Source organism: Squalius cephalus (genome assembly GCF_949319135.1).
Source record: "Squalius cephalus genome assembly, chromosome: 22".
Classification (NCBI taxonomy): domain Eukaryota; kingdom Metazoa; phylum Chordata; class Actinopteri; order Cypriniformes; family Leuciscidae; genus Squalius; species Squalius cephalus.
Window position 1 is genome coordinate 20,403,879 of NC_137143.1, and position 27,125 is coordinate 20,431,003.

General features: G+C 40.0%; 1 protein-coding gene across 12 annotated transcripts in view; it reads left to right on the forward strand.

Moving 5' to 3' along the window:
• The window catches only part of foxp4 (forkhead box P4), a 298,841-nt gene that overhangs the window by 247,569 nt on the left and 24,147 nt on the right, over positions 1-27,125 (forward strand). For 5 of the 12 annotated variants that reach the window (XM_079857685.1, XM_079857689.1, XM_079857690.1 and 2 more), the window contains 7 exons: positions 2,487-2,609; positions 8,980-9,066; positions 14,390-14,527; positions 16,077-16,230; positions 20,783-20,987; positions 21,454-21,549; positions 23,162-23,266. In XM_079857685.1, coding sequence (XP_079713811.1) covers positions 2,487-2,609; positions 8,980-9,066; positions 14,390-14,527; positions 16,077-16,230; positions 20,783-20,987; positions 21,454-21,549; positions 23,162-23,266 — 908 coding nt within the window. Of the gene's footprint in view, positions 1-2,486; positions 2,610-8,979; positions 9,067-14,389; positions 14,528-16,073; positions 16,231-20,782; positions 20,988-21,453; positions 21,550-23,161; positions 23,267-27,125 lie in introns of all 12 variants that reach the window. The other 7 variants (XM_079857692.1, XM_079857686.1, XM_079857693.1 and 4 more) reach the window with 5 other exon arrangements.

The following is a 27,125-nucleotide window of genomic DNA, read 5'->3' on the forward strand; positions in this document are numbered from 1 at the left end:
ATATCAGATCGGACTGGCAGTGGACTGGGAAGTCGTCACGCCGTTGCCTGTCTTTTTTATTCTCTTTGAGTGGAAAATGTAGATAAATGTACGTATTATGCTGGCTTGTAGTTTGCACTCGTATGTCAGCTTCAAGCCAGCCGTTGCCTGTAAATAGCTTTATTTTTATTGAGCAGTTGCAGGGAGATGATCAGTTCTGGCCCTTGAGCAGTAAATAGGAAAATAAATGGAACGCCACGGAGCGGCTGTGTGTGTGCGTGTGTGTCTCAGTGGAAGATCGCTAGCTGCATTCGAGGAAGCAGCCGCAAATTGTACTGGAGGAAATTGCTGGCCCGTTAAAAAACTGCCCATAAGTTCACAGGGTGGCCACTACTACTGCATTAAAGGATGTATTCATGTACTAGCGGCCTGCCTTCAGGCCTTTCCAAACCATCTCTCTCACACACATGCAAACACACACAGAGAAAGAGAGTAAGGATGCCCATGACCTGTATGAGAGTTTTAGGAGTTTTTTGATCATGTGATTCCTTCCACACAAACACACACAGTCACACATGTACATGTGTTTTTATGCCTTTCAAACTTAACTTTAATAATTCTGATAGTTCTGCTGATTTCAATCATATTAAAAGGTTATCTAGATGAGGTTTTGAACTAACAGGAATTAATAGTCTTGGAAGCATCAAGCATATCAGTAGGCGTGTTTCCATTACAGATTTGCGCAAAACTTTTGTGATTTTTTTTTTTTTTTTTTTTTTTTTTTCTAAATGTCGACAAAAAACTATTGCGAAATGACGGCGTTTCCATTGACCGATGTTATGCGACTAAAACTTCATTTTTTCCTCTCGCGATAAGTAAAATCATTCCAAAAACCATGGCAACGGACGTTGGTAGGTTTATGTACTATATCCCAGCCAGTGCACTAGCCATTATTATTAATCGAAGGAGATGTGTTTTCCAAGCATTAATGGTAAGGAACGACCCTTATTATACTTGTGAGCGGCACATATGAGGTGTTTATGGGTGTTTCTCCCTCATATCTGCTTCTAGGTCTTGATTGTGGCATTTATTTGAGGTTTAGAATCCATTATTCCTGTAATTCCTGTAAGTCTTATATGAATTTAATAAAGAGCTCTGTCTCGTATTCTGTCCAAACATACCGCGTCTTCTACGTCAGGTGACCTATAAATGCGCAAAAACTGTTTCTATTGCAGTTTTGCGAAATATTTCTTTTTCGAATTGCCTAAAAAACCACCTCATGTGAGCGTAAAAACTTTTTTGCGATAAATGGGAGTTTTTGCGAAATTGACGTGTTTCCATTGGCCATATTTTCAATTCGCAATTTCAATTTGCGCAATTTGAAGGGTAATGGAAAAACGCGGCTAGTGATGTTTCTGTATGCCATCATTTTCCGGCAAAAGTGTTTGTTTGTATGAATTCGTAACTTTTGTTTCATGGAGCTTTTTCTGAAAATTAAAAAACAAATTATTTTTATTTTTTAAATCGTTTTTTAGATTTTTTGTTTTGTTTTTTTGTTTGTTTTGTTTGCTTTTAGGTTCCAAAAAAGAAAGAATTCCCGGTTAATTTACGATTGTCTTTCATTTAATTGAGTTTCCTTAGATAAGTCAATGTGAAACTTCAAGTAATATTTATACATATATGTGCATATTAATAATACAATTAAAATAAAATGCATGAGTTTAAATACCAGTGAAAATGCTGGCTGGGCAAGTAAGAATCTGAACTTATGGCCCGACTGGGCTTGCAGAGAGAAATCCTTATTGTTGAGCTCGGCTCTCTTTCCATTTCTCCTTTTCTGCATATTTGTTATAAGATAAGAATCACACTTTCCATCTTTACGCCTCGTTCTTGTCTAGCAAATTGTGCTCTCACTTCCAGACTGTTGCAAGTTGTTTCCTGCCGATAGCTATCTTATCAGACTGTTTGTTATTTTTGCCAAGATGTGATTCTCTAGATAACAAATCATAATATTATGTTTATTGAAGTACTTTCAGGCTGATAAAGACTACATACTCAAGGGAAGATTTGATCAACACTCTTTCTCTCTCTCTTTTGGAAAAACTGCCAGGGTTTTACAATGCAAGCAGTGTGGAGCTCTACTGTGTCAACAGAGCTGATGTTTTGTGTACTCTCTTTGCCATGACAGGATAAAGAGTTAATTAAAGTGAAGTACAACATTCCTTTATGAAGCTAAAAAAACAGAAATGGCTTTGTATCATGTTAAAGTGAGGGTATGTGCTTATTTATGCTTATCTCACTGTAGAGGTGGGCATCTTCAGCATCTTAATAGCCTGTTTGTTTTATCACATGCATTTTTTTTTTTTTAATTTAACTTTGTTTTTCCATGCTGTTGAGACCTGTGACACATTTTAGTGTGACAGCCCTCCAGTTGACAAGCACTGTTACAGATTATGATGCTCTAACACACATGCACACTTATAGGACTTATTTTCCACTTTTTTTAGGTGCCGGTATCCATGGCAATGATGACCCCACAGATGATAACTCCTCAGCAGATGCAGCAGATCCTCTCTCCGCCTCAGCTCCAAGCTTTACTCCAACAGCAACAAGCCCTTATGCTGCAACAGGTAACACACACACACACACCGACAGTCACCACACACATAACTTAAAACAATATTTGTAAATGTCTGGGCTGTTCAGACATGACATGCACAAACCACACAAAAGGTAAATTTTTCAATGCCAGTTGGTGCCAGTTTTATTGGCAAATCAAAATATTACTATACACTATTTGCTATATCATGTCCTCTAAAACTTTGCTGCAGGGACATGTTTTGCACCACACTCCATCATTTTCCAACAAAAACATGACATCATAGCTTTCATGGAGTTTTCATGAAGTTTCATAAGACATTATTTGGTTTATTATTTGGTCAGTTATTATTTTAGGCTAACCAAATGAATTCAATATTTAGTTTTTTTTTTGTTGTTTTTTTGATCTATGAGCCCGTTTCCACGGATAGTGCTATTTAGTTTAAAAACAAAAACAGTCATATTGCGAGACAAAAAAAATTACTACTATTAGAAAGTTACAATTGTGAGATAGCAGAAACTGAGAAATACAGTCACAGTTGTGAGAAAGTTTCATTTACAAGAATAATGCTGTAATTCTAAGAAATTATGCTCACCAAGGCTGCATTTGATCAGTAGAAACAGTAATATTGTGGAATATTATTAAAATGAGTGTTTTCTGTTCTATTCAGTAATCATTTTAATATGGTGATTTGATCAGTGTTTACTTTTTATTGTTTATTTTTGAGGAAACTGGTGCATTTTTTATGATTCTTAGATCTATGAAAGTTAAAAAGAACAGAATTAATTTAAAATATTTTTTTTGTAACAATTTTAGTCTTTACTGTCACTTTTAAAGCATCTTTACTGAATACAGAATGGTCATTTTTAAATTCACATTTATGACAAGTAAAGTTAAAATTATGAAGAAAAATAGTCATAGTCAACTGGCTTCTACACAAAAACTTAACGTTAAGTGAAAAATATCAAGTTGGCGCCAAGAGGTACGTACTAACACAAGCATTCTAAACCTTCTCGAATGTATAGAGAACTCAGACATAAACACAAACGCTTTGTTCCATACTTCCATAAGAAAACTTCTTCCCTCCCGTCCGGCCCTCTTAACTGCTCGAGCCATACGTTTAATAGGAGAATCCGCCCAGCTTGACTGAACATCCTTCAGCTGTTGCCAGTGCTTTTATAGAGTGCCGTCGGATGGCACAGTAAATGCACATTCATGTGTGATCCCCTTTAATAGGCCCTGAGTGTAGATGTCAGAGTGTGTAATGTAATCGCGTTTTGTGTAACTTTGATTGCATCCTCACAGGCATGCCCGGAATGATATCTTCCCCGGCTTTGATGCTTCTTGGCTCTGGCGTTTATAAGCAGCATTTACTAGTGTACTAGTGACGACGACGCCTCCTTTGGCTGGTGTCGCTACACGTCGACTCGCCGGCGGTCAGGGAGCGCTTATGTTAGAGTGAGGACAATGTTTCTCACCCAGCTGCTGAGCCAGACTTCTCCATATCTCCTCCCACCTCTCTCTCTTTCTTTCTTTGTTTATTAGTTGCATGGCCTTTGCTATCTCGCTGCGATATCGCCTGGAGGCCAGAGGTGTGGCCCCTGAGCAGACATGAAGAAACAAACAACCCCGTTTCTCTCACGTCTCTCAAATATTTATCACCGTCCCAAAACTCGCAACCCTCGACCTTTTCACACACACTTCTCAGGCAGAAATCAGGTCAGGCACCTCTCCGAAACCTCTTTGATTAAGAACGTATGATTATTTTTCATAACTACAAGAGGAAAAAAAAGAGTTTTCTGTTACATAAATGATCTTGACAGAGCAGAATTGATTTACAGTAGTAGTAAGGAGGAGGAGGTTGCTTTAGGCGAGTATAAATTGCACCAAGCAGATCTGACAAATTTATCAAGAGTCGCTCGCTCGCAGAAATCAAAATTCAGCTGTTTGAGAAAGAAACTTAGCACTTTTGCCCCCATCCCCCCGCTTTATTTCTCTCTCTTTTTTATTCTATATTTAACGAGGATATTGAAATTGAAATAGTTACCGTTCATGGGCCGTTTTACATCTCCAGTAAAAGCCAGTGGGTTTAATGGTTCGCAGTGGTGATGAACCACGTGAGAAGTGGCTTTTAATGCTCACTCTCTCGCACACGGCAAATGGAGCAATCAGAAAGCCTGCCAACACACACATACAGCAATCCGTCCTTGATCTCATCCCAGTGTGTGTGGGAGAACGAGTGGGCTTTGGATTTTTCTGCATGTGAATACCCTTACAAATATGATTTTACATACAAAGATAGAGCGAGCGCAGGAAAGAGAGAGCAAGTACATGTTTATGTATGCGTGTGCACTTGTGCATGTGTGAGTTAACCTTTACATCCCTCCAACCCTTAATTACAGCCCAGCATTTTTTCCTTTTTTTTATCCCCTCTCTGTGCTGTTAAGTAAAACCAAGGTCACAATAATGGGAATCTAAGGTGAATGCCTTTCAAGGCATGCAGTTAACGTGAAAAGGGCCCACTGAATCAAATCATTAAAAAACCCTTAATTATTCTTTAATTATTCCTGCAACTATTCAGCTTCATATTGGCATGAATTAAAGGGGTAATGAGTGGGCGAGAGGCAGCGGGGCCAGTCGGGTGGCAGCGAGGCGTGGAGGAAAGTTTAAACCGAGAGACGGGCGACATATTGCGATCCAAATGCCTCTAGTGTGGTAAATGGAGTTTCCCTTCACACCTTACGGCTCGCTGACTTTCTCTGTTGGAAATGGCCGTGGCTCGGCATCACAGACGCGAGGTAGCTCACCTTCAATATCCCGTAGAGCGGCATGGCGACAGGTAGTAAAAAAGGATGCAGTGGTGTGAGATGGACTTTGTAGAGGGCAAACAGTGTTTTAGTGTTGCTCGGTAGAACCACTCGCCTGGTAAAAACAGTGGGATATGAGCGAGTTCAAGGCTCGTTTAAGACCAAAGAGTTTTGTGCACTCTTTGTGCACCAGCATAGCCTGGAATGGTTGAACATCAGGCTTGTTGGTAGTTTGACCTGGGACAGGGCCGTCGCCAGAACATATATAATGGGGAGGTATTTCGTTTTCATAGGGGGGCACACTTTATGATCAGAGAAACAGACATTCACCAAAATACAATAACAACCCATTTGCATTATGCACACTTGGTAAACATGTGTCGCAAAAGCTCTTCAATTCCACCAAACACACAGTAATAATATAAACAATACATAACAAATAGCAATAAAAATATGTACGATGTATGAAGTATACTAAAGACACCATTAAAATAGTTGAAGGCAACGGCTCTCTGGGTGATTTATAAATAGAATTATATTTTTGAAGTTCTTTTTGGGGGATGATGCATTAGTAGAAATAGTTAACTTATAAATGAAAATTCTGTCATCATTTACTCACCCTCAAGTTGTTTCAAACCTGTATGAATTTCTTTCTTCTGTTGAACACAAAAGAAGATATTTTGAAGAATGTCTGTAACCAAACAGTTGATGGACCCCATTGACTTCCATTTCTTTCCCCCTTTTATGGAAGTCAATGGGGTACATAACTTGCCTTTTTTTCACATCTCAGGTTAAACATTTTAGGTGAAATGGTGAAAATATTCATTTAAAATGGTTCGTTTTAAAATGTCCTGCTTTGTTAAAAAAAATTTTTTTAAGTACAACTCCAGTTAGTCTTATTTTAATTAATTTGAGGTAAAAAAAAAAAAGCTACATGCATAATAATTATTAAAGAAGTCGTTTAGAGAAATTGTTCTTGAGCATGACACACAAAGTATTAAAAGTACACAAAGTATTTTGTCACGTCTTTCTTTTTAAGGTGTGATTTGGGATGTAGCCCACTATTAAGTGCCTCATTCCTTAAGTAAGCCTGCATTACATCTGTAAACATTATATGTGATAAGGAGTTAATGAGGGTATCATTATTCTACTTTTCTCCAGCAGCTGTAGCCGCCGTCCCCCAGGCGCTCCTCCACTGCCGCTGCGTGTCCAAGGGCCTCCGTGCTCTGCTCTTTCGGTCAACATGTACTTCCATGTCAGATAGGTCATCCATGCAAAACTGAGATTTTAATCTTAATAGGCTTTCCTGAGTAAATTAATAATCTGAAAGTAAAACAAACATTGGTGGGTCTGCGGTGGCCACTGCGGTTAGCCAGAGCTACGGTTGGAGATGTGTAATGACAGTGTTAGTGGGTGCAAGCCAGTCTCACTTAGGACTCTGTAAAAGAGTAGCTAGTTGAAGGTAGCAGCTAGTTCAAACAGGCGAAAGTAAACATGGTAGCGTAACAGGAAGCCTTTCTCATGTTTAATATTTTTTTCTACTTCGAATGCAGGAAATGAGAGAGTATTATTTTGAGTGTATTATTTTAAATCTTTGGCAGTCTAAACCTCACACATATACAGTTTCTTCTGGGTTTTTTTTGGAAAATTATTTCCAGGTTTTCAAGTGAGCATCAAAGGCATGTTACTTAGCCTAAAACTTTCATGACATTTCTGATTGTCTGAATGAGCATTAACTACAATAACGTTCATTCAGATAGTTAGAAATGTTTTCCACAATATTATATATCTTCAATAGACCCTCGGTTAACAAGTTTCGATCAGACCCCAACACTAAGTATGAAGAATAATAATAGTGATTTTTGCCTTAGCAACTAATAAAAACACTTTCCCACATCCTGAAGTTTTCACAGAATTAGTAATTGATCACTGTAAATGATTAATCCTATCTCGGCTGTTCTGCCCTCACACACCTGTTTCTTGTTTTTGTCTAATAACCTTCATTGTTCTGGAGAATGAAACATACCCCTAACCCTACTATGCACACTTAAAATCATTGACTTCCACATGCCTCTGTCTGTTCCCAAAGCTTTTAATCAGAGCAAGGTGTGCCGTGGTGAGGTGTTTCACAGTGATAAAGCACATACAGGTCTATGTTTACCTGTGTAGAGGAGATAGACTCATTCAGCTGAGCACTGAATAAGTAACCAGTGTGTAAACACCTTTCATGTGCTTTATTAACTACATAAAACCCTCACGCAAGCAAACAGAACCATAAAAACATCTAAAAGGTGCTTTTTCCATTTGACAATGGCAGGATTTTGTGCTCAATAAACCTTCCTGCACATAAATAATGGATAGCACCAGGAATAGGGAAGCATCAGTGTAGGAATCAGGCAGGTGTCTGTATTTCAGATCTCTCAGATGCTTAAGGCATAAGTTGGCTTTTTGTGCTGATCTCTGGCTGGTTTCTACCACCTGTGTTTTAATCATAACTGTAATTCAGGATGTAACAAAAACTGCTCTGAGATTAGAAGCGAAGGGCAAATTTTACCAGCGCTTTCCCAGACAGGTGTTGTGTGTTTTAGTTCAGTCAATCATAAATAAGGAAGCCTGTCTCCACACTGTCAGGTTTGCCACGCCAAGAGAAGGATGGACAGATGATTTACAGGACACATTCATACGCCGCCTGCCAGGTGTTTAAGCTGCCTTTTAGAGGAATGCTGAAAAAAGATGAATATGCCTTATTATGGAGGCACTTTAGCCCTTAAGCAAGAAGCTGATCTTGTTTTATCCTGTTTTCATTTTTTTGATGCCTTTAGACATATGCGACTCCTTGCACCCAGCTACCTCATCCTAGAAACCCAGTGTTATGTGATTCATTTGATAGCACCACATTTTCCAGTGTAAGCAGATGGACAGGACCGTTTTGGTGCAGCCTGTTGTGCCATGGTGTCTCTTTAGATGAGAAGAACTGATGTTTAAATGTCCCTTATTGGGTTTGTGTGTGGTAATAAGAAAATGGAGAGAAAAAGTACAATACATACCCTCATAATAGGATTTGCATTACAGATGAATCTGTTTGTTTTGAAGTGTATGTCATTGATGTTTTGTTAAAGTGCTCCTTTTTGTCCTCGAACACATTTTTTTTTCTCTCACTACATTTTTTTTTAAATGTTCTTTTTTTAAATAAAATATTTAAACATCCATAAAACAACAACAAAAAATAGAATAAATGACTGATAAACTTTGCAAAATACCATAAAATATTATGAATTGTTTTCAGAAAATATATCTTGAATTAAGAATATTTTAAGCATAAATGTAATAATTTAGTTCGATTTTATGCTTAAGCCAAAATGGGGTAAATAAAATAAGATTTTAATATCTGATGCAGTTTGTTTTTGTTTCATTTATTTTATTTGTTATGCATTCATTTATTATTGTTTTAGTTTATTTAAAAATTGTATTCATTCATTCATTTATTATTATTATTATTATTATTAGTTTTTCTATTATTTTATTTATTTTGTTGCAGCATAGTGTTAAATTTCTGTTAAATTAAAATCATTCTCTCTCTTTCTTTTTGTCTAGCTGCAGGAGTACTACAAGAAGCAACAGGAGCAGTTGCACCTCCAGCTCCTTACCCAGCAACAGCAAGCAGGGAAGCAGGCCAAAGAGGTGAGACACCCTTGCCTCTTCCCTCTGTAGTGCACTTCACCGTGTACTTCACCTTCATAGCACCCTAGATGAGCATCCTCAAGAAGGCTGACACATCATTTGTCACACAGTAGAGGCCAGTTCCTCTTGAAAGCCAGAAATGAACTCTTTGAAAATAACTGTATTCTAATATGTGAGATGATTGCATGACTGATTGTGTGCTGCACTGAGCGCCACAGACCTTATAAAGGCTCTGTAATCACTGAGTATTACATGAAATCCTCAGTAGGAAAACAGACGGATGTTTTTTTCCCTCCTCTGTCAAGCACTCAATTGCATTTTGTGTATTAAGTGATTCAAAAATGCGGATTAAGACATTTGGGGAATATGGATTTTCATTTCTCTGTCATTGACCAAAGTCATGCTCCAAACCTTACCATGGGCTTCCCCGCTAATACTCGTTAAGTATTAATTTACAAGTCGCCGCTTGCTAAGCCTAGTGGAAAATCCCTATTACAACCCACTATGGTGGAGTCGACGAGTTTCTTTAATTGTCAATTAAGGCACTGGAGTAGGAGAAGGACCTGATGTGGGTAATGAAGGTGAGGGGGAATAATGTTGGATCACTGAGGATAAGACTGCAGCACAACAAAGGCGAGGGCATAATTACCCGTCTGCGCACTGCGGGAGAGGAGATCTGCGCTAATCTGGCGGTCAAATGAAATCCAAACTTTTGCGGCCTGTGTGTTAGGAGCGTGAGCTATATCTGATACAACTTAATCAAGGAGTTTCTGCGAGGGCTTAATGAACAAACGGCTTAGCGGAGAGATTAGCACATAGCTGTTTGAACAGTTGCTAGCAACATGCAGGTTACCAAAGCTTGTGTAGCTTAGTCTAGTTAGTCTTCCAGCCTCTACAAACTGGTGTGTAAAAATCGGTTTAGCTGGTTTTACAGCCTACCTATCTGAAAACAGTTGATATTAGCACATATCTGCTAGCACAGTTGCTAACAAGATGCAAGTTGTGGTACCATGTGTTGATGAAAGGTGACCACCAGTGGACTGAGGGTTCAAGGTGAGTCCTGCTAAACATGTTCAAACCAACCTAAGATAGCTTTCTGGTTTTTAAGCTGGTTTAAGATGGTTTATTTAGTCTCTCAGCCTCCCCAAACTTGTTAAATTGGTCTAGCTTGTCTCCTAACCTCACTAAACTGATATTAAGAAGGTTTAACTGGTCAGTCAGATGGTTTTACAGACTAACTATCTGAAATGAGCCCAGAACCATCAAAACAGCAGAGATGAGCACATAGCTGCTAGCACAGTTGCTAACAAGTGGTATCCTGTTTAAATGAAAGGAGATCAGTGAATTTGTGGAATTGAGGTGAGCCCTGCTAAACAAAATGCTCAAAACAGTCTTAGCTGGCTTAGTCTTTAAAATGGCCTAGATTGTCTTCAAGCCTGACTAAGGTGTTTTTTTTGGCTGGTTTAACTAGCCTCTCAGCTGACATTTCAGCTGAAAAGCGCCCAAAAACCATCATAACAGCAAACAAAACACCCTAACCAGCTTGACCATGTTAGGACACTGGCTTATATGAGAGAATAATCTACAGTCTCAGTTGTATTTATGGTCGCAGCTAACAACTCCACCACAAATAGCAAATAGGACAAATCCCATCTAAGCTACATAGGGTTGAGGGTGGTTTGCAGTCCTCTGTATGTGTGACTGAGAGGATCAAAAAAGTGAATGAGCTCTTGACTTCATAGCAGGTGAGAGACTGAGGTGGGGGAGGATGCTAAGGCCGTGGACGACAGGGATTAAGACCCGTTAGATATGCCCTAGACAGTATAGTGACTGATAGAGCAAATGCGTGGCAAATGCACATGGTGCCCGAAACACACACACACTCTTCAAATGAGACCAGTATCCTGACATTTCCCACAGATAGCCAAGGAACGTGTCAGAGACAGAAGGAAAAAAAAGAAAAGAAAAAAGATTGAAAAGTGAGAGGGAGGGGAAAGGTATAAAAAATCATGACTAACCTTATTCAAGGCCTCAGGAGTTTTTCAGACATTTTCCCTTATTAAATATTAGAGCAAGGGAGATGGTGTGCTCTCTGAGTAGGGAAATTAAATTGGGAGGGCAGTGGTCAGCTCCTCTTCCCTGCGGATCAGCTCACGTTTGTTCAGGGCCTCTTTTGTGGGCCTGAAATTTGGCACTATGCAACTACTCAAATGTAGACAAGAATACTTGGCCAACATGCTGCGGTCCAGTTGTACATACTGAACGTGTGCTTTTGCGTTACTGTCTCAGTAAGAAACCTAAGTACTCCTTACTGCTACCCCACCACACAATTTTATTAGGTTGGAAATCTACTGTACCACCACCTGTTTTCTCAAATTAAAATTAAATGAATATAAAATTAAAAATAAATTAAAATAGGTTTAATTATTTTGTTTATATTATTACTAGTATTATTATTATTATTATTATTATTATTATTATTATTATTATTATTATTATCGTCACTGTTATTATTATAAATTTAAGGTTGGATGTTGGAATTTAAAATGATTTTTATTTATATTTAAATGGTTAATTTTTAAGTATTTTATTTAGTGTTGTCAGTTGATTAAAAAAAAGTAATCACATTTTTTCTGTGATTTAATTTCACCTAACATTGATTTTAATATATTTTTATATTGTAATACTTTCACATTGAATCTCCAAAATAATTTAGAAACAACAAAGATATATTTAAATTTTTTGTTTAATGACATCTTTACTAAGCACTATGAATAAAGCCCAGTGTCACTGATACCAGTACTGAAAATACCTTTAATATATCAGAGCTTAACACTAAGGTTTTTTTTTTTTTCTACAGGCACAGTCAGGCTGGTTCAAATTCTTACCTGCCCTGCTAAAATGCACAAAAAAAGTTATTGTTTTCATTGTTTTTGACCTATGCAACCTTGTAAACAGTGCTTTAGGATTTTCAGTTAGGTCTAACAGGTAGGAAATATACAAACATTAAATAATCAAACACTGTCAAACAGCAAGCAGGGAAGAAGGCCAAAGAGGTGAGACACCCCTGCCTCAAAACTCTTTACGTTTATTTAGCACTTTTTAACTAATTTCCCGCTTTTCTATCTGTCTATCTCACCTCTCAGCCTGCTTGTGCTGACTGGCAGGGATATGGGCTGCAATTAAAGCATCTTAAAGCATCCACTAACCATGTGGTATCCTTTAGGTGAGTGTGTGTGTATATATATGTGTGTATCTATCTATCTATCCATCTATCTATATATTTGTATAAAACATACATATATATACATAAACATATACATATATACATATATATACATAAGATGCAAAAAAAGAACTCAAATCTATGTGGTGAGCAGCTCTTTGTGAATAAACACCTGAAACGTGCGCACAATTGACAGCTCGCCAGTGCCGTATTAAATTCTCTTTTAAATTATTTAAAGTGTTAAATAAACGTAAAGAGTTGTGAGGCAGGGATGTCTCAATTACATATAAATATATTAACTGATAAATACATGCTGTCTGGATTATTACAGCAAGGAAAATCGGATATACAGTAAGCATATTGGATTAGGCCATGTTTAAGGATTCGTGTGTGTTTGTGTGTGTGTTTTGTCTGCCGTGTAGTGGTGTTCCCCTGGGGATGAGTGCCCTGACAGCACTGGACTAAGAGTAAAGCAGTCAGGCGTGAGGAGACGAAAGAAGAACACAAGAACGTGTGGTGTTGTTTCTCATCCCTCTAGCCCTCTTATAAAGCTTTTCGTCCTCTGAAATCCATGTTCTGCCATGCTGTTGGTTCAACTGGCACTGGAAACTGACCCCTGAAATCATTAAACAAACTGTATCTCTGGCCATAATACCACCACATCAATTTTGTCATCAAAATATTATATTTTCCTTTCATTCGTCATTAGTAGCATCATATTTCAACATTCAAGGCCTGTTCATAAAATCCGTGATTGAAATCAGAAGCTCATACTCATGGCTTTGTTTGCTGCTGAAGATGGAGAGATGACACTTTATGCTCTCCTTCAGTAAAAGATGCTTTAATTGCAGCCCATATCCCTGCCAGTCAGCACAAGCAGGTTGAGAGGTGAGATAGACAGATAGAAAAGCGGGAGAGATGGTTGCCACACACATTTTTGCATCATCAATCCAGACTTTTGCTCTTTTTCTGTTTTTTTTTTTTTATTGTTTCGCCCGCTCTCTCTCTCTCTCTATCTCTCTCTCAGTTTGACGGTTGAGCTGTGGAGTCACCCTGGAGTCAGCCTAATGAAGTAGCGCTGTCAGTCGGGCCTGGCGTGCCCAAACTCTGTTTGATGTGCTCATAAATCAAGCTGACAGGCCTGTTACTTCGCTAGCTTTAGCCACTCAACTGCATCTAATGTAAACAGCGTGCAGACACAATGTGTTAAAGAACTTGAACTGTGTCCCATGAGACCGAAACAGGGAGAGAAATAGAAAGGAGAGGAGACGGGGATGAAGAGGATGAGGAGGAAGAGAGAGGGATAGACATGCTGAATATTGGCATTAGCTCACTTCTTCGGTTGTGTGTTTGTTAACTGAATGTTCTTTGTTCACACTTTCATCACATCTTTCAGTCTCAAAGTTAGGGGGGGAGAACAGGTGCGTCTCTCCATGGAGAGTTGGGGCCAGATTAAGAAAGAAGTTAAGAAATTTCTTTAGATAAAGTCTACGAAGTTCGTAAGTGCAATTCTTGAAAAATACCTAAGATGTTCTCAAGTATTTTCTTTGTGTGTGTGTGTATGGGTGCACTTATATGTGCTGAACGTTGGCGAAAATTAGGTGTAATTATAAAATGAAAAATGAGGTCCCTATTTGAAGCAATTTTGTAATGTTGTTGCTCAATTTCGCAATTCATCAGAAGGCAAAAAGTCATGTCGCACATAATCATGACAGATCATTGCTTATAAAGTATAGAATTATACTCAAGTTAGCTTAGCTTAGCACCATGTTAATGTCAATCAATTGTGAGTTGATTGCTGATGAGTTGATTATATGCTGCCTATTCCAAATCGTTTTGCATATGTAGGGTGTACTGTAGGGAACAAAGCAGCTCTGTAGGTTTTGGAAAGGGCTTGTGTTTTCTCTCTTCTCTGTTGGTGTTGACCCATGTGACCCTTTCCCATGAGGCTTTGTGGTTCGGGTGGTGACCTCAAGCACTTCTCTGACAGTGAGATTAAGAAACTACCTTTAATTATTTTCCTTTTTTTATTTTCCTTCCCTCCTTCAACATATTTTTCTCTCTCCCCTCCACTTTTTTTGTGCCGTTATCTTAAAGGAGATAAGGCCCATCTCTCATTGGGGGAACATCAAAAAGCGTGTTGCTGGAAACACTGATTTGACTCAGGCCGGTTCAGGAAGGAGGATATTTATCACCACGACACCAACTGACCTTATCGGATATATAGAAAATCAGGTACACTTCTGTTCAAAAGTTTAGGGTTTGTAAGAATTTTCTTACAATGTAATGTTTAATGTAATGTTTTTGAAATAAGTCTCATTGATCTGCATTTATTTAATCAAAAATACAGTAAAAACTGTAATATTGTGAAGTAATATTATTATTTAAAATAACTATTTTCTATTTTAATATTTTTTTGAATATTATTTATTCCTGTGATGGCAAAGCTGAATTTTCAGAACTCATTACTTCAGTCTTCAGTATCACACGATCCTTAAGAAATCATTGTAATGTTGATTTGTTGCAAAATAAATATTTAATCAAAGTTGGAAACTGGTTTTGTGGAAACTTTTTACTTTTTTCAGTATTTGTTGATGAATATTTGTTACAGGAAAGCTGTAAAGAAAATCTTTATTTGAAATATAAATAGTTTGTAACATTATAAATGTCTTTATCACTTTTGATCAATTCAGTGCATCCTTTTTAAATAAAAGTATTAATAATCGTAAAAATCATACTTACCCCAAACTTTTGAACGGTAGCGTAGTCCTGGCACAAACTCTCAATGTCATCAGTTGAGTCAATGATGTCATGTTACAGTAGGTCACTTTAAACATAAAATACATGCATCACTTTTAAATTGGTCTTCTTCACCTTGGCCCTTTTTTCTGTTCTTTCTCACCTCTGGCTAAAGATCTGAAGGTTTTTTTTTTTTTTTTTTTAAGTTTAGGGCTTGTCTTGGAGTACACTGTGCTTATGTCATAGCTGATAAAACAGGTTTTTCATCTCTTTGTTAAACGTCACCAGAAGTCAGCTGGAACAAAAATAAATCTCTTGAAAGCTGAATGATGACTATCCACTCACATTGAGACCTGTTTATTAAACAGCGCAAGAGAGTTTTGGAGTCATGCTTCTCACGTTTCACAAAACACATTTCATGCATAGTGAAAAAAATACCAAGCCTTATTGTAAAATGATAAACATCTGATGTCATATAATCTGGAACTGTTCTTAACATTGCGCACAGATGTTGTTAGTCACTGTTTATTGCCGTGTTAATTGCGAGCCAACCACATGCTAACAGATTGCTACACGCAGGAATGAACGAGCGTGTCTTTGGTTGTCGGTCCTAGACCACATGGAACTGTCACACACAGATTAATGCGTTATCTCTTAATGCATGAGGCTTCACAATGCACTTCGACACTTTGAACCAAGCCTGTTGTCTGCTTGTTGTCTACCGCCACAGGATGTGCTTTGGTGATTGGCGGGGAAAATATCTCTATTCCAGGATATGTCCTATCTAAACATGTCCTGGACGAGGTTGAAGGCTTATAAAAACCAATGAATGTCTCCTCTTTCCCGCCCTCTCCATCCTGCAGCTCTCCAAGTCTCTTCCTCCCACTTTTCCCATCTCTTTGTTTTGATGTTTGTTTAACATGCCTCTCTCTCTCTCTCTCTCTCTCTCTCTCTCTCTCTCTCTCTCTCTCTCTCTCTCTCTCTCTCTCTCTCTCTCTCTCTCTCTCTCTCTCTCTCTCTCTCTCTCTCTCTCTCTCGTTCTCAGCAGCAGCAGTTGGGGAATAAACAGCTGGCTTTCCAACAGCAGTTGATCCAGATGCAACAACTACAGCAGCAACACATTCTAAATCTACAAAGACAGGGCCTGGTGAACCTTCAACCGGGCCAAGGAGCAGTACCCATTCAGAGCCTGCAGCAAGGTACACATACCAATGCAATTACACAAATTATCTGTTAAACAAGGCTCAGGATTCACTGTTTTTCCAGCAAATGAGTAGGTTGTCCCATTTCTAAGATTTTCTGATACAGTACCTCTGTGACAAACTGCATCTGGTGAGTTTCGACAGACACTTTGCCATTCTTTGAGGCCACAAGTACTGCCAGATTCTAAAAAGTAGTATTTTGTCTTGGTTTCCAGTTCAAATATCTAAAAATACTTGCAATGAATTTATGAGAATCAACACTGCATAAAATGTTCAGACTTGTTTTTGTAGTTTGTATCTTGAATATAAGTGTTTTTTTATTGCACTGCCAGATTTTCTTGTTTATACTTAAAAGGAAAAATGTACTAGTGTAGTAAGACACAATACTCATATTCAAGATGAAAATGAAAACAAGTCTTAATATTTTACGCATTGTGGGCATTTATTTTATGCCAAGGACTTTTTAGATATTCTGAAAAACAAGTCAAAGACAAATAAACACATTTAAAAAATATATGTTTGTCCTTGTTGAAAGAAAGAATGAACCAGTCAAAGGAACATGCCAAGCATGCCAATAAAGGCAGATATAGTGTGTGTAGAAATGTGTTTATGTAGTATGTGCACAATGTACTTCATCAATGGTCAAATCAACACATTATAAATAAACATATTTCATGTATATCACTAAAAATAGTTAAGTGTAATTAGTTCAGTGTACTATTTTAATATTAGTACTATGTTTTTTGCTTATAAGAAGAGTGTGTTGTGCTGCTAAGCTTAGCGACATGTTAACGTCAGACTATTGAAATCAATTACACCTGCTATTTGTGTGACAAGGGAAGAATGTTCTTTATCGAATTTAGTACGTGCTATGAAAGGGAATTTGGGTGCAATAATTTTTTGTCAGCTAGTTTTGTTGCAAATACTGACTCACTTGAACTAATGTATATCTTTGAAGGTAAAAAAACTCTTAGCTTGTCAATATTGACCGCAAAAATATGACTCCGTCTAGCCCCAGGGTGAGGTGCTACAACCGCAGGCCTTTCAACCCGGTGGTCTGTCTCTTTCACAGCTCGCCTCTTGTCCTCAACAGCCAGAAAAACACCACAGAACGTCTGATTCGCTCCTTTAGTGATGCCTATTAAAGGAAAGTGGAGCTCTGGAGGAAATGCAGTGTGCTAAATAAATGCAGCATCTGTGTTCATGCCCGTAGCCCAGGACCAGATGGCATTCTCAGGCTGAGGCCAGACCTGCGTACGCCGCCCACTTATTCTTCCTTAGTCAGCCTCCACCATACACACACACACACACACACACACACATATGCATGCTCTCAAATTGCCCCGCTACTACATGCGCAAACTTAAATGCTAATAAAGCTGGCTGTAAAATGAATCCCTCATTCTTCTTCCTCCAAAATTTGGCAATGAGCTATCATCTCAATCTATTAGAGCGGGATGAAGCCCCCCGGAGACTAACTACAGCCATGTCCGTAGAGCCACATGTGAAGCTTGTTAACTTAATCAGCTCATAAAGAGATAAAAGCAAAGCTTGATTGTTGGTTTTGTGGAAGGCAGTCATTTGGATAATAGGTAAAATATGCCACAAAATTCACTGGGCTTTGTGCACAGGCTTGGAGGGGGCTTATGTGTGTGTGCGCGTATGTGAGTTTTACACACGCTCCAGACACGCTTACCCTACAGAAGGAAATGGAGGTTTTGGATCCGTTTTAAATGTATTTTTCCATTTTTCCTCATTTTGTCAAAGAGTCCAACCAGAAATGGATCTTGACTGAAAACTGGCCACCATCCGCCGAAATTAGACACATCAACTTTTACAGGTTCCACAGTGGCCATAACTTTTCAAGAGCCTCAACAGGACAGAACAAACAGGGAGCCGACTCCAGTTTCCATGCCGAAATCCCTGCAACTCTTGCCGATAGGGCCTCCAAAATGATCGCAGTCTTTTATTAGAGTGCTTGACTCTCATTCTTGCCCATTGCTCTTGACATCTCTGATTATTTCAGTCTTAAGAAAACAGAGACTCGTCATCCGGAATCCTGAGTGGGCCTACCACACACGCGCACACTCACACACACATATGCGCACGGCTGCTTTTAGGAAAAAAAAGGAGAGGGAGAGAGCAAAGCAAGGAGTAAAGCAGAGGAAGGTTTGCAGATTGATGAAAATAATTTTTAGCGACAGCTGTAAACTTTTGGCTTTGGCATCTTTCTGGCGTAGACCCCAGCGCCTGCCTCCCACTCCCGTTGCTTATGTCATTGTTTCAAGGGGTCTGAAGAACAATAAACTCTGGGCTCTTGGAATCCCTTCAACAAATCCTGCGACAGAACAGAATCATGGAATTTCCCCACAATCCCTCTCTGAAAAGAAGCCCTCCATTATGACTGGCCAGCCAACCATGCGCATTCTTCTGGCTAGTCATGCTTGGCCGTAGCTGCTGCTGAAAAGGATTTGTTCTCTGATCCATGGGTGGCGCCAACCGTTGTTGTTGTTGTTTTCATGTTTGTTTGGCGTGTCCAGTCATTCCCTCAGAAAGGCTAGAGTTTCAAACCCAAGTGACTCACTGCATTAGACAGACTACTAGCTGGGATGACTTTTGTTTCTTTGTAATATTCACTTAACAGTTACAGTAAGTCATTTTAATTCCTGTCCAAAGGGTGCAACCAGATATGTTGGACTCAGCTTAATGCTTTGTGATCACCATGCCAAACTTTTCTCCAGTTCTTTTTCAGGAGTTATGATGCATGAAGTTAGACGAGGGAGCAGACATGAAAAACTAAAGGGGCAGTTTTAATGTTGCCTTGTTGACTGGCCATCTATTTATGAATGTTAGTCACATGTAGATGGTAAACAAAGTGTAATGTAGTCCGAGCTGTGGTGAAACAGGAGCATACTGTACACGTTCACACCTAAAAAAAAGTTTGGGGTCAGTAAGATTTCAAAGAAAAAAATACTTTTATTGAGCAACGATGCATTAAATTGAACAAAAATGATTCAAGATGTTTGCATTATTAAAAACATTTCAAATAGATTTAAAGAAATGTTTCTTAAGCACCAAATCAGCATATTAGAATGATTTCTGAAAGATCACGTGACCCTGAAGACTGGAGTAATGGCTGCTGAACATTCAGCTTTGCCATCACAGGGATGAGGTTGACTTCAATGTTTTCTGTAAAGTGTGTGTGTGAGAGAAAGAGAGAGTGTGTGGCCAACCACAGGAGAAACGCCTCACCTGCCCCTGTGTGTGCGACTGTGTGTTTGGAAGCAAATGCAATACAAAAACACTTCACTGTAGGTAAACCGCTCCATCTCCACCCTGCGTCCTCCCTTCCACTTCCTATGTTCTGGCTGTTCTTTCACAAAAGTAGAAACTTGCAGAAAACACCTCCCTCCACCGGCCTGGTTTGGTTTTCTTGCAGGGTTAAAGTACATCCGTGGCCCTGTGGTGCTCTGTCAGGTTGTCTGTGTCTAGTGAACAACAGCCTGTAGCTGCGAGTGTGGCCGTACATAATTTCCCTGGCCTCGGGCCTGCTGGGAAGAGAGGGGGTGGGGTGAAGAGAGCCAGGCCAGGCGAGGAGTTTTGTTTTGGCGGGGTCCGGGACAAGAATGCTGGCGGACCAGACATAATATTTAGATTGCTATTAAGTCTTTGCCATGTGAGATAGCGTAGCAGGCTGTGGCTTTTCGGGAACAGTGTGCGCCAGACGAGCTTACCCCCCTCCCCCTCTTTTTTACACCCTCAAACCTCCCTCCCAACCTAGACCCCCTCCGCCTTTCCAAGAGACGAAAACAATCCCGAATTCAGCAAGTTTGAGGGGAAAATAAAACAAAAAAAATGCCAAGAGAGCATCTCGCCAAGATTAATTCACCCAGTGAGTTCCAGTGCCGGTCGGGACAGTGATAATTACAAATGGAGGTAGCCAGGGGGATTTGCGGAGATGTTGAAAGATAACAAAAACACGCTGAAATTAGCCATTTGGTTCCTCAGATTTGGACAGTTCCCTCCTTCTGCTCTCCCGTGAACTTAACAAGTCCCATTGGCGTTCCCCCCTCCCGTAGTGAAGTGTGGCGCGGTGTGCGCCTGGTGTTTTATGGCTTGCCACACTAATGTCAGCGCACTGCCAGACTTTTAAGATCTCTGGGGCGGGATGCGCTGCCAGCTGGCCGCCGTTCAAGATGAGGTGAGGTGGAGAGGGGGTGGCTTTAGATGTGTGATAAGAAGACGCAGGTTTTGAATGCCTTCAGAAGGAGCTCTCATCATTCAACACTAGGCTTATAACCTTCAGCACAACAAAGATGAGGAAAACTAATAAATATACTGAACGAATGTCTCTTAGAATTGGTTTCATCATATGGCACCTGTTGTTGATTCAGGGATTGTCAACTCACCTATTTGTGTTTGTTTTATATAGCAATTATAGTTTACTAAAGGTGGTATTTTGTTTCTGACTAAAGACATTATGGTTTATTGTAATAAATATTGATTTATAGTTTGTAGTAATCTCTTGATTGCTTTCTGTCCATTTCAGCCATGTGTCCCACTGACCTGCAGCAGTTGTGGAAGGACGTGGCCAGTGTTCAGAGCACAGAGGAGGCCATGAAACACGAGGGTCTCGATCTGACCACCAACAGCTCCAACACTACCTCATACTCGGCCTCCAAGGTCTCACCTCAGATCCCCCATCATCCTTTGCCAAATGGACAGAACTCTGTGCACACTCCAAAGAGAGACAGGTCAGTGGAAAATTCACAAGCAAACTTTTGTTTATCCACGGCATATTTTTTATAGTTAGTCAAATACATTAATGACCAGTATCCACAGTTTAAAATAAAAATGGAAACAAACAAGTGCTATAGTTATACTTGTATGTTTTCATCATGAGCATTCAGAGTGCTACATGACATATGTATTTCATAAATAGATATTTTTGTCACACAAGTCATATTTCAAGGTCTCTGCTGTCAGGTGCCGTTTGATGAGCTGATGTAAAATGCCTGGGTTCATTTGATATTAGGTGCTCGTGTGAGTTCCTGCCTTCAGCATGACTGACGCCCCTGTGCCAGTTTAGCATGAGTGTGTGTGTGTGTGGAGTGGGTGAAAGTATACTGTGAAAATTTAGCTGAGAGGTGAGCAGCTGTGTGTGAGAGAGAGAAAAGTGGTCCTACTATGGGGTACTTATACGTTCTATCAATTTTTAAGAGCAAGACTCTTTGAGTGGATCTCGTCCTTCACCAAGGAGTCCAGTGACGAGCATCTCATGCCTTATTCCAAAGGCGCTCACCTGCAGAGCACTCAGTGAGTAAAACACACACATGTATGTATGTATATGCTCACATGGTTACCTAGACATCTAAATGAGGACCCTCTTAGACTGCTGTTGTTCTTATATAAATGTAATGTATCAAACCTACACCGGGCCAGCCAAGCCTATACATGCACACATACAGTACATGCAAGATGTAAATAAGTGAATCAGAAACATTGTATCATTTATATTCACTTGAATGGTTCTGCAGTGTGATGTTTGCAGCGGTTCTGTGGAACTTTTTATGTAATATGGCCATTTTTACACCGGTGGGACCTCCAAACTACAGCTAAATAAACCCACACACACCAGCAGCACTATCACACACCCCACCCTGTCATGCTACACGGACATGGCTAAACAGAAAGAAAAGCACGCCCTCCATCATGTTTTCTTCTAACACTGTTCTCCCTGACTTGGCCTAACACATTTGCACACAAACACACACACACTCACAACTGTAAAGGGAAGAAAAACTGTGCGGTGAGGCTAATGCATGGCACATGTGGACAGTGTGGTTGCCAGTAGTTTGTAATGTCTAGCGCTCGAGCAGCTTCTGAATTGCGTGGGCCGTCCACTGCCAGCACATCTGATGAAGAGGTGGAGGGAGCATGTGTGTGCCGCATCAGGAGGGCCTCATCTGCAAGCAAGCTGCTTTATATTAAGCAGTACTCTGATGTGGAATTGGGAAGAGTTCCCCAGACCTTCAACCGCCACAAGCCGCACTCCCCCCCCATTTAGCCCCCTGCCCATGCTTAGCAACAGTCAGACACATGACGAAGGATTCTGTGGTCCCTGCCCTCACAAAAAAAAAACAAGCTACATGCTAGCCCATGGCTGTTGGCCAGGCCCAAAATGAAAAATTGCTGGATGAGACTGCTGGCGAGAGTTCGAGGCTGATTCGTTATGGATCTCTACAGAAGCCGGGCCAGAGAGACCCGATCCAGACTTCTCGGCCACAGAGCACACAGTGGCTGTATCTCAAATGAAACAAAACCATAACGTTTATCCCCAGGCCCCACCAGCAGGCCCTGTCAGCACATCAGCAGCCACCTTATCCGAACTCCCATCGTTACCGAGAAACATCTGAAGATCATCCACGTTCATTCGTAATTAGATAGCGGCGTGTTGTTCCTGGCCGCATCTCAGACATTTGAACCTGCGTCGTAGTGCAAGATGCTATTACAATGACATACACTTACTATTGGAAACCTGTCAGTTACGATTATGGAAAGCTGACGAGTTTTTTTTTTTTTTTTTTTTTTACATTTACCAGGTCCTCTCAAACTGCATTTGTTCAAAGCTTCCTGAAGGACTGGCTCAAAGCTATCGGCTTTCCCAGACAGGGAACATTTAAGACTGTTTCCATTGCTTCATTGCTTTGTATTAGTCGCATGTGTGTGAGACTACCATGCCGACTGTCTGAAAACATTTCAATAAGATATCGACCCCAATGAGTTGTTTTGATTAAGCAAGCAGGTGTTTTGATGAATGGAGCGTGTAATTTGTGTTTTCCTGAACACTCCTACCGCTTAGGTAAAAGTTTAGTGTGACATAATCATTTATAGTTCGACTAACCAGATCTTTTTTTGTCTTTCTCAGCTCGACCCATGAGGAACACACGGCCTCCCACCCGCTCTTCGGACACGGCGAGTGCAAGTGGCCCGGCTGCGAAGCGCTCTGCGAGGACATGGGCCAGTTCATCAAGTGAGTGACAGCTGTCCGTTAAATCCACTCCAGAAGCACATCGTGTGCTACATTCACGTCAAACCTTGTAACACGCGTGAAACCCCCTGCCAAGCTGCAGAGCATTCATCATTGCCCACTGCGTCCCGCAAAACAAGTCTCTGGCTGTTAGCATTTACATCTGTCAATGTGCATTCATCCTTTTTTCGATGAGCTTGCAGATCGCTTGTAAACTAAAGGCCTTCTCTTGCGCTGAAGTAAGTGTGGGGATGAGAGGAAAGGCAATGATAAAGCCGGGCGGCTGACAGCCATGTTCAGGTGTGATGTTTGAACAGACAAGAGACGAATGAATTCCACAGGGAGGTGGGGGGTGCAAGGTTATTGCTGAAGAGAGCGTGAGACATTCGCCAGCGCTGTGGGACTGTACTCGTGTATGAAAAAAGAGGGCTAACGCTTGATAGACAGGTATTTCACAGTCAGAGGACACAATCAGAGTAAACTAGAGTGCCCTCTGTAGAGTTACAAGCAAATGCGTAGTATGTCACAGACTATAAATGTTTGTACGCACCTTTTGGTTTTCCTTAAAGATTATAAATAGAGAGAGAGTTTAAAAAAAAAAAAAAAAATTAAAACAATAGTGACAGTAAAGACATTTATAATGTTATGAAAGATTTCTATTTCAAATGAATGCTGCTCTTTTGAACTTTGTATTTATCAAAAGATAAAATAAATTGACAAATGACACCAAATCAGCATATTAGAATGATTTCTGAAGGATCATATGATATTCACTGAAAACTGGAGTAACGGCTGTTAAAAATCCAGTGTTGGCATCACAGAAATACATTACATGTTAAAATATATTAAAATAGATAAGCTATTTAATTTTTTTATAATATTTCACAATAATAAATTTTTTCCTGGTTTTTGATCAAATCAACAAATCTTTGGTGAGCATAAGACAACTGTTAAAAACACACAGACCCCAAATTTTTCAAACATTATCGTACAATATGTATCTATATATAGATATGTACAGAATATACATAGTTTAATATCTGCATTAAAGTAATTCTTTAGTAATACACTCAATACAGGTACACAGTAATTTTTAGCCTAAAAAAAGTTATCTCTGATGTGACCATACATCTAGTTTTTTTTTTTTTTTTTTTACTACTATACAAATAGTACTACTTCTAATTTCTTTAGAGGTAACAAAGTTGATAAATTATTTAGTGGGCCTTTTGGGCCTGATAATTTCTGAATTCAGTTGTGCAACAGTGTGCAAGAACTCCAGAAATGAACTGTATGGCTTTCACAACACTTTTTCCCAAAGGTTCAGCTTAATACTTTTGCACAGGAAACTAGTTTACACGTGCCCTGCTAGTAACCATAGAGACAGATGTCCGGTTCTCTTCTTGTTGACCTGTCCTGCGTTCAAGAGGAAGCGTGTGTGTGTGTGTGTGTGTGTGTGTGTGTGTGTGTGTGTGTGTGTGTGTGTGTGTGTGTGTGTGTGTGTGTGTGTGTGTGTGTGTGTGTGTGTGTGTGTGTGTGTGTGTGTGTGTGTCTGACTGATCAGGTAGCTGCCCGCAACTCTTCAATGCTGTCAGAGGCCGATTAACTCCCCACTCCCATAATTCTGCCTCTCCATTCCTGAGCGCTCCACTGCTGGGTCAAGCAAATTGTTTTCACGCTTCGTTAGTGGTTTACTTAATTAGCTCATTTACAATTAGAAGCCTTTGTTTCTTGGATACAAGCAAAGACATCAAAAAGAGGCTCCCTCCCCTCATCTATCTCCCTTTTCCCAATCTTCTTTCTTCTCGCCATCTCTTTTTCTTTGCGCGTGTTTGCCAGTTTGGGGTCTTTAGGGATGCTGGGGGGGGGGGGGCGAGAGGAGATAAAGAGAGGAAGAGATCAGACAGGGAAGGCGATGTAAACAGTCCCATTGTCTCTGTGTGTTAAAATAATGAGACTTCACAGTGGAAAGTCCTGACATGTCCGCCTGTCACAGGGGTGCGAGCCAGCCATTGCCGTGGCCCCAGCGGGCTCGAGGTTCGCAACGCAACTGCTGTTTATTTTCTCTTCCTCTCCCTCGAACACCACCTTTCATATCCAGCAGGTCAGCTCCATCTCTTACAGTAGTCTGTTCTTGTCCATTAATGAGTGGCGGTCACATCCTCGTGTGTTTATTTACTGGGATGAAATGCTTAGCCTTCGCGTCATCTTTTGACTCCAGGGCTGTGCTTTCTCGAGGGGACCGCTGTATTGACAAGCCGGAAAGATGTGTATGTAAATTTCCTCCGGTCGTCCCTGGCGACGGGGGTGAAGAGCGTGCTTGGTGCACTCGGGCGGGAGAGGGAAGCGCGTATGATAGTCGCTGACACACACATCAAAGAGCCGGAGAGTCTGGGAAAGTTTTAAGAGTAAAGCTGTTGTTTGGTTGCACGGTGTCTCATTTCACATAGCCTCGGGGCAAGCGGAGAGAGGGGGGGACGTGAGATAAGAAGGAGGGGGTGACAGATATTGCCGTCAGTGCCGTGCACCCTGGCCTAGTCAGAACACTTTAGTCATCGCTAAAGATGGGAAAAGAGGAGTCTCTCTCTCTCTCTTCTTGTGTTCTTTTTGTCTATTCTATAGCCCCATCTGGCTGCCTGCCACTTATAGTAGGAAATGAGGCCCACATGGAGTCGGTGCCCTCTGTACGAACGCCTGCCATTCACAAAGCTCTACACATCCCTCGCACCGTACATGTTCATTTTGGGTAATTTAATATCGCTTTCAGCTTCCAATAAGGGGGCATTCACACAGAATGTGTTCTTTTTGCACTATTATTTTAATTGTTGGTCTATCTAAATGTGTTTGACAGCCACGTTTTTTAACATGAACAAAGCGTTTTTAAGTCTTAACTGTTTTAAATGTTCCATTAGGCAGTCGATTGAACTGAACACGTTGCATTTAGAAACACAAGATGGATTATTATGTTATATTATATTATTAATTATATTATGCATATAATGGATTGTATGAACTTTGGATAAAAGTGTCTCCCAAATGCATAAATGTTTATTATATAATATTAAAATATACAATTGTCATCATGACCATAACTAAGTGCCTCTTCTAAGGTCTTGGTGACATATAATTAGCAGTTGCTACTGTAAACACGGTAGTGATGCTTGCCCCGCCCACTGATTCTTCTGATTGGTCCACTGTCTTAAAAACTGACCTCGAAGAGGATCTTCTTTTAAGTTGACTGTGTCTTATAATATTCAAGCACAAGAAAAAACAACAGAAAAACAGTGAGACATCCATCTAGTACAAAACTATTAAAAGCAGTGCAGTTAAACACATAAAATGTCCTGTGTGAACAGCCGCTAAGAGTGTAGTACTCTCAGCTCTGTTTAATACAATTTCACCACTTTTTAAATCCTTTTCACAGAATTCAGTTCAGAAAATGCTTTGAAACGTCTGTCACTTTCATCTGGACATGATATGAACACTTTTTATCCCCAAATGAAATCTCTGTCTCTTGGTTTTTTCTTTTTCTCTAACTAGAGTAGTGTGAGAATAAAACATTCATTCACTCTTAATCTTCATCCTGTCTCGATCTCACACACTCTCGTCCTGAGCTCTTTAATGATGTTCAATTTTCTCTGGCATGCCAGGACGACATGTGTTAGAATACTCAAGCCCTTTGTCGGGCTGGATTGTGACTGTTTTTGCTGCGACCGTTGTAAATGCTCCTCAAATCCCTGTTGGGGTGCAGGGAGTAAACACTGCCTCATTGTCGGGTCTCTCGGAAAAACGCTGCTACTGTTTATTATGAGCCATAAAATTTGTGGTCTGTTCCTTTATTCAGAAAAAGAGAGAGAGAGATGGG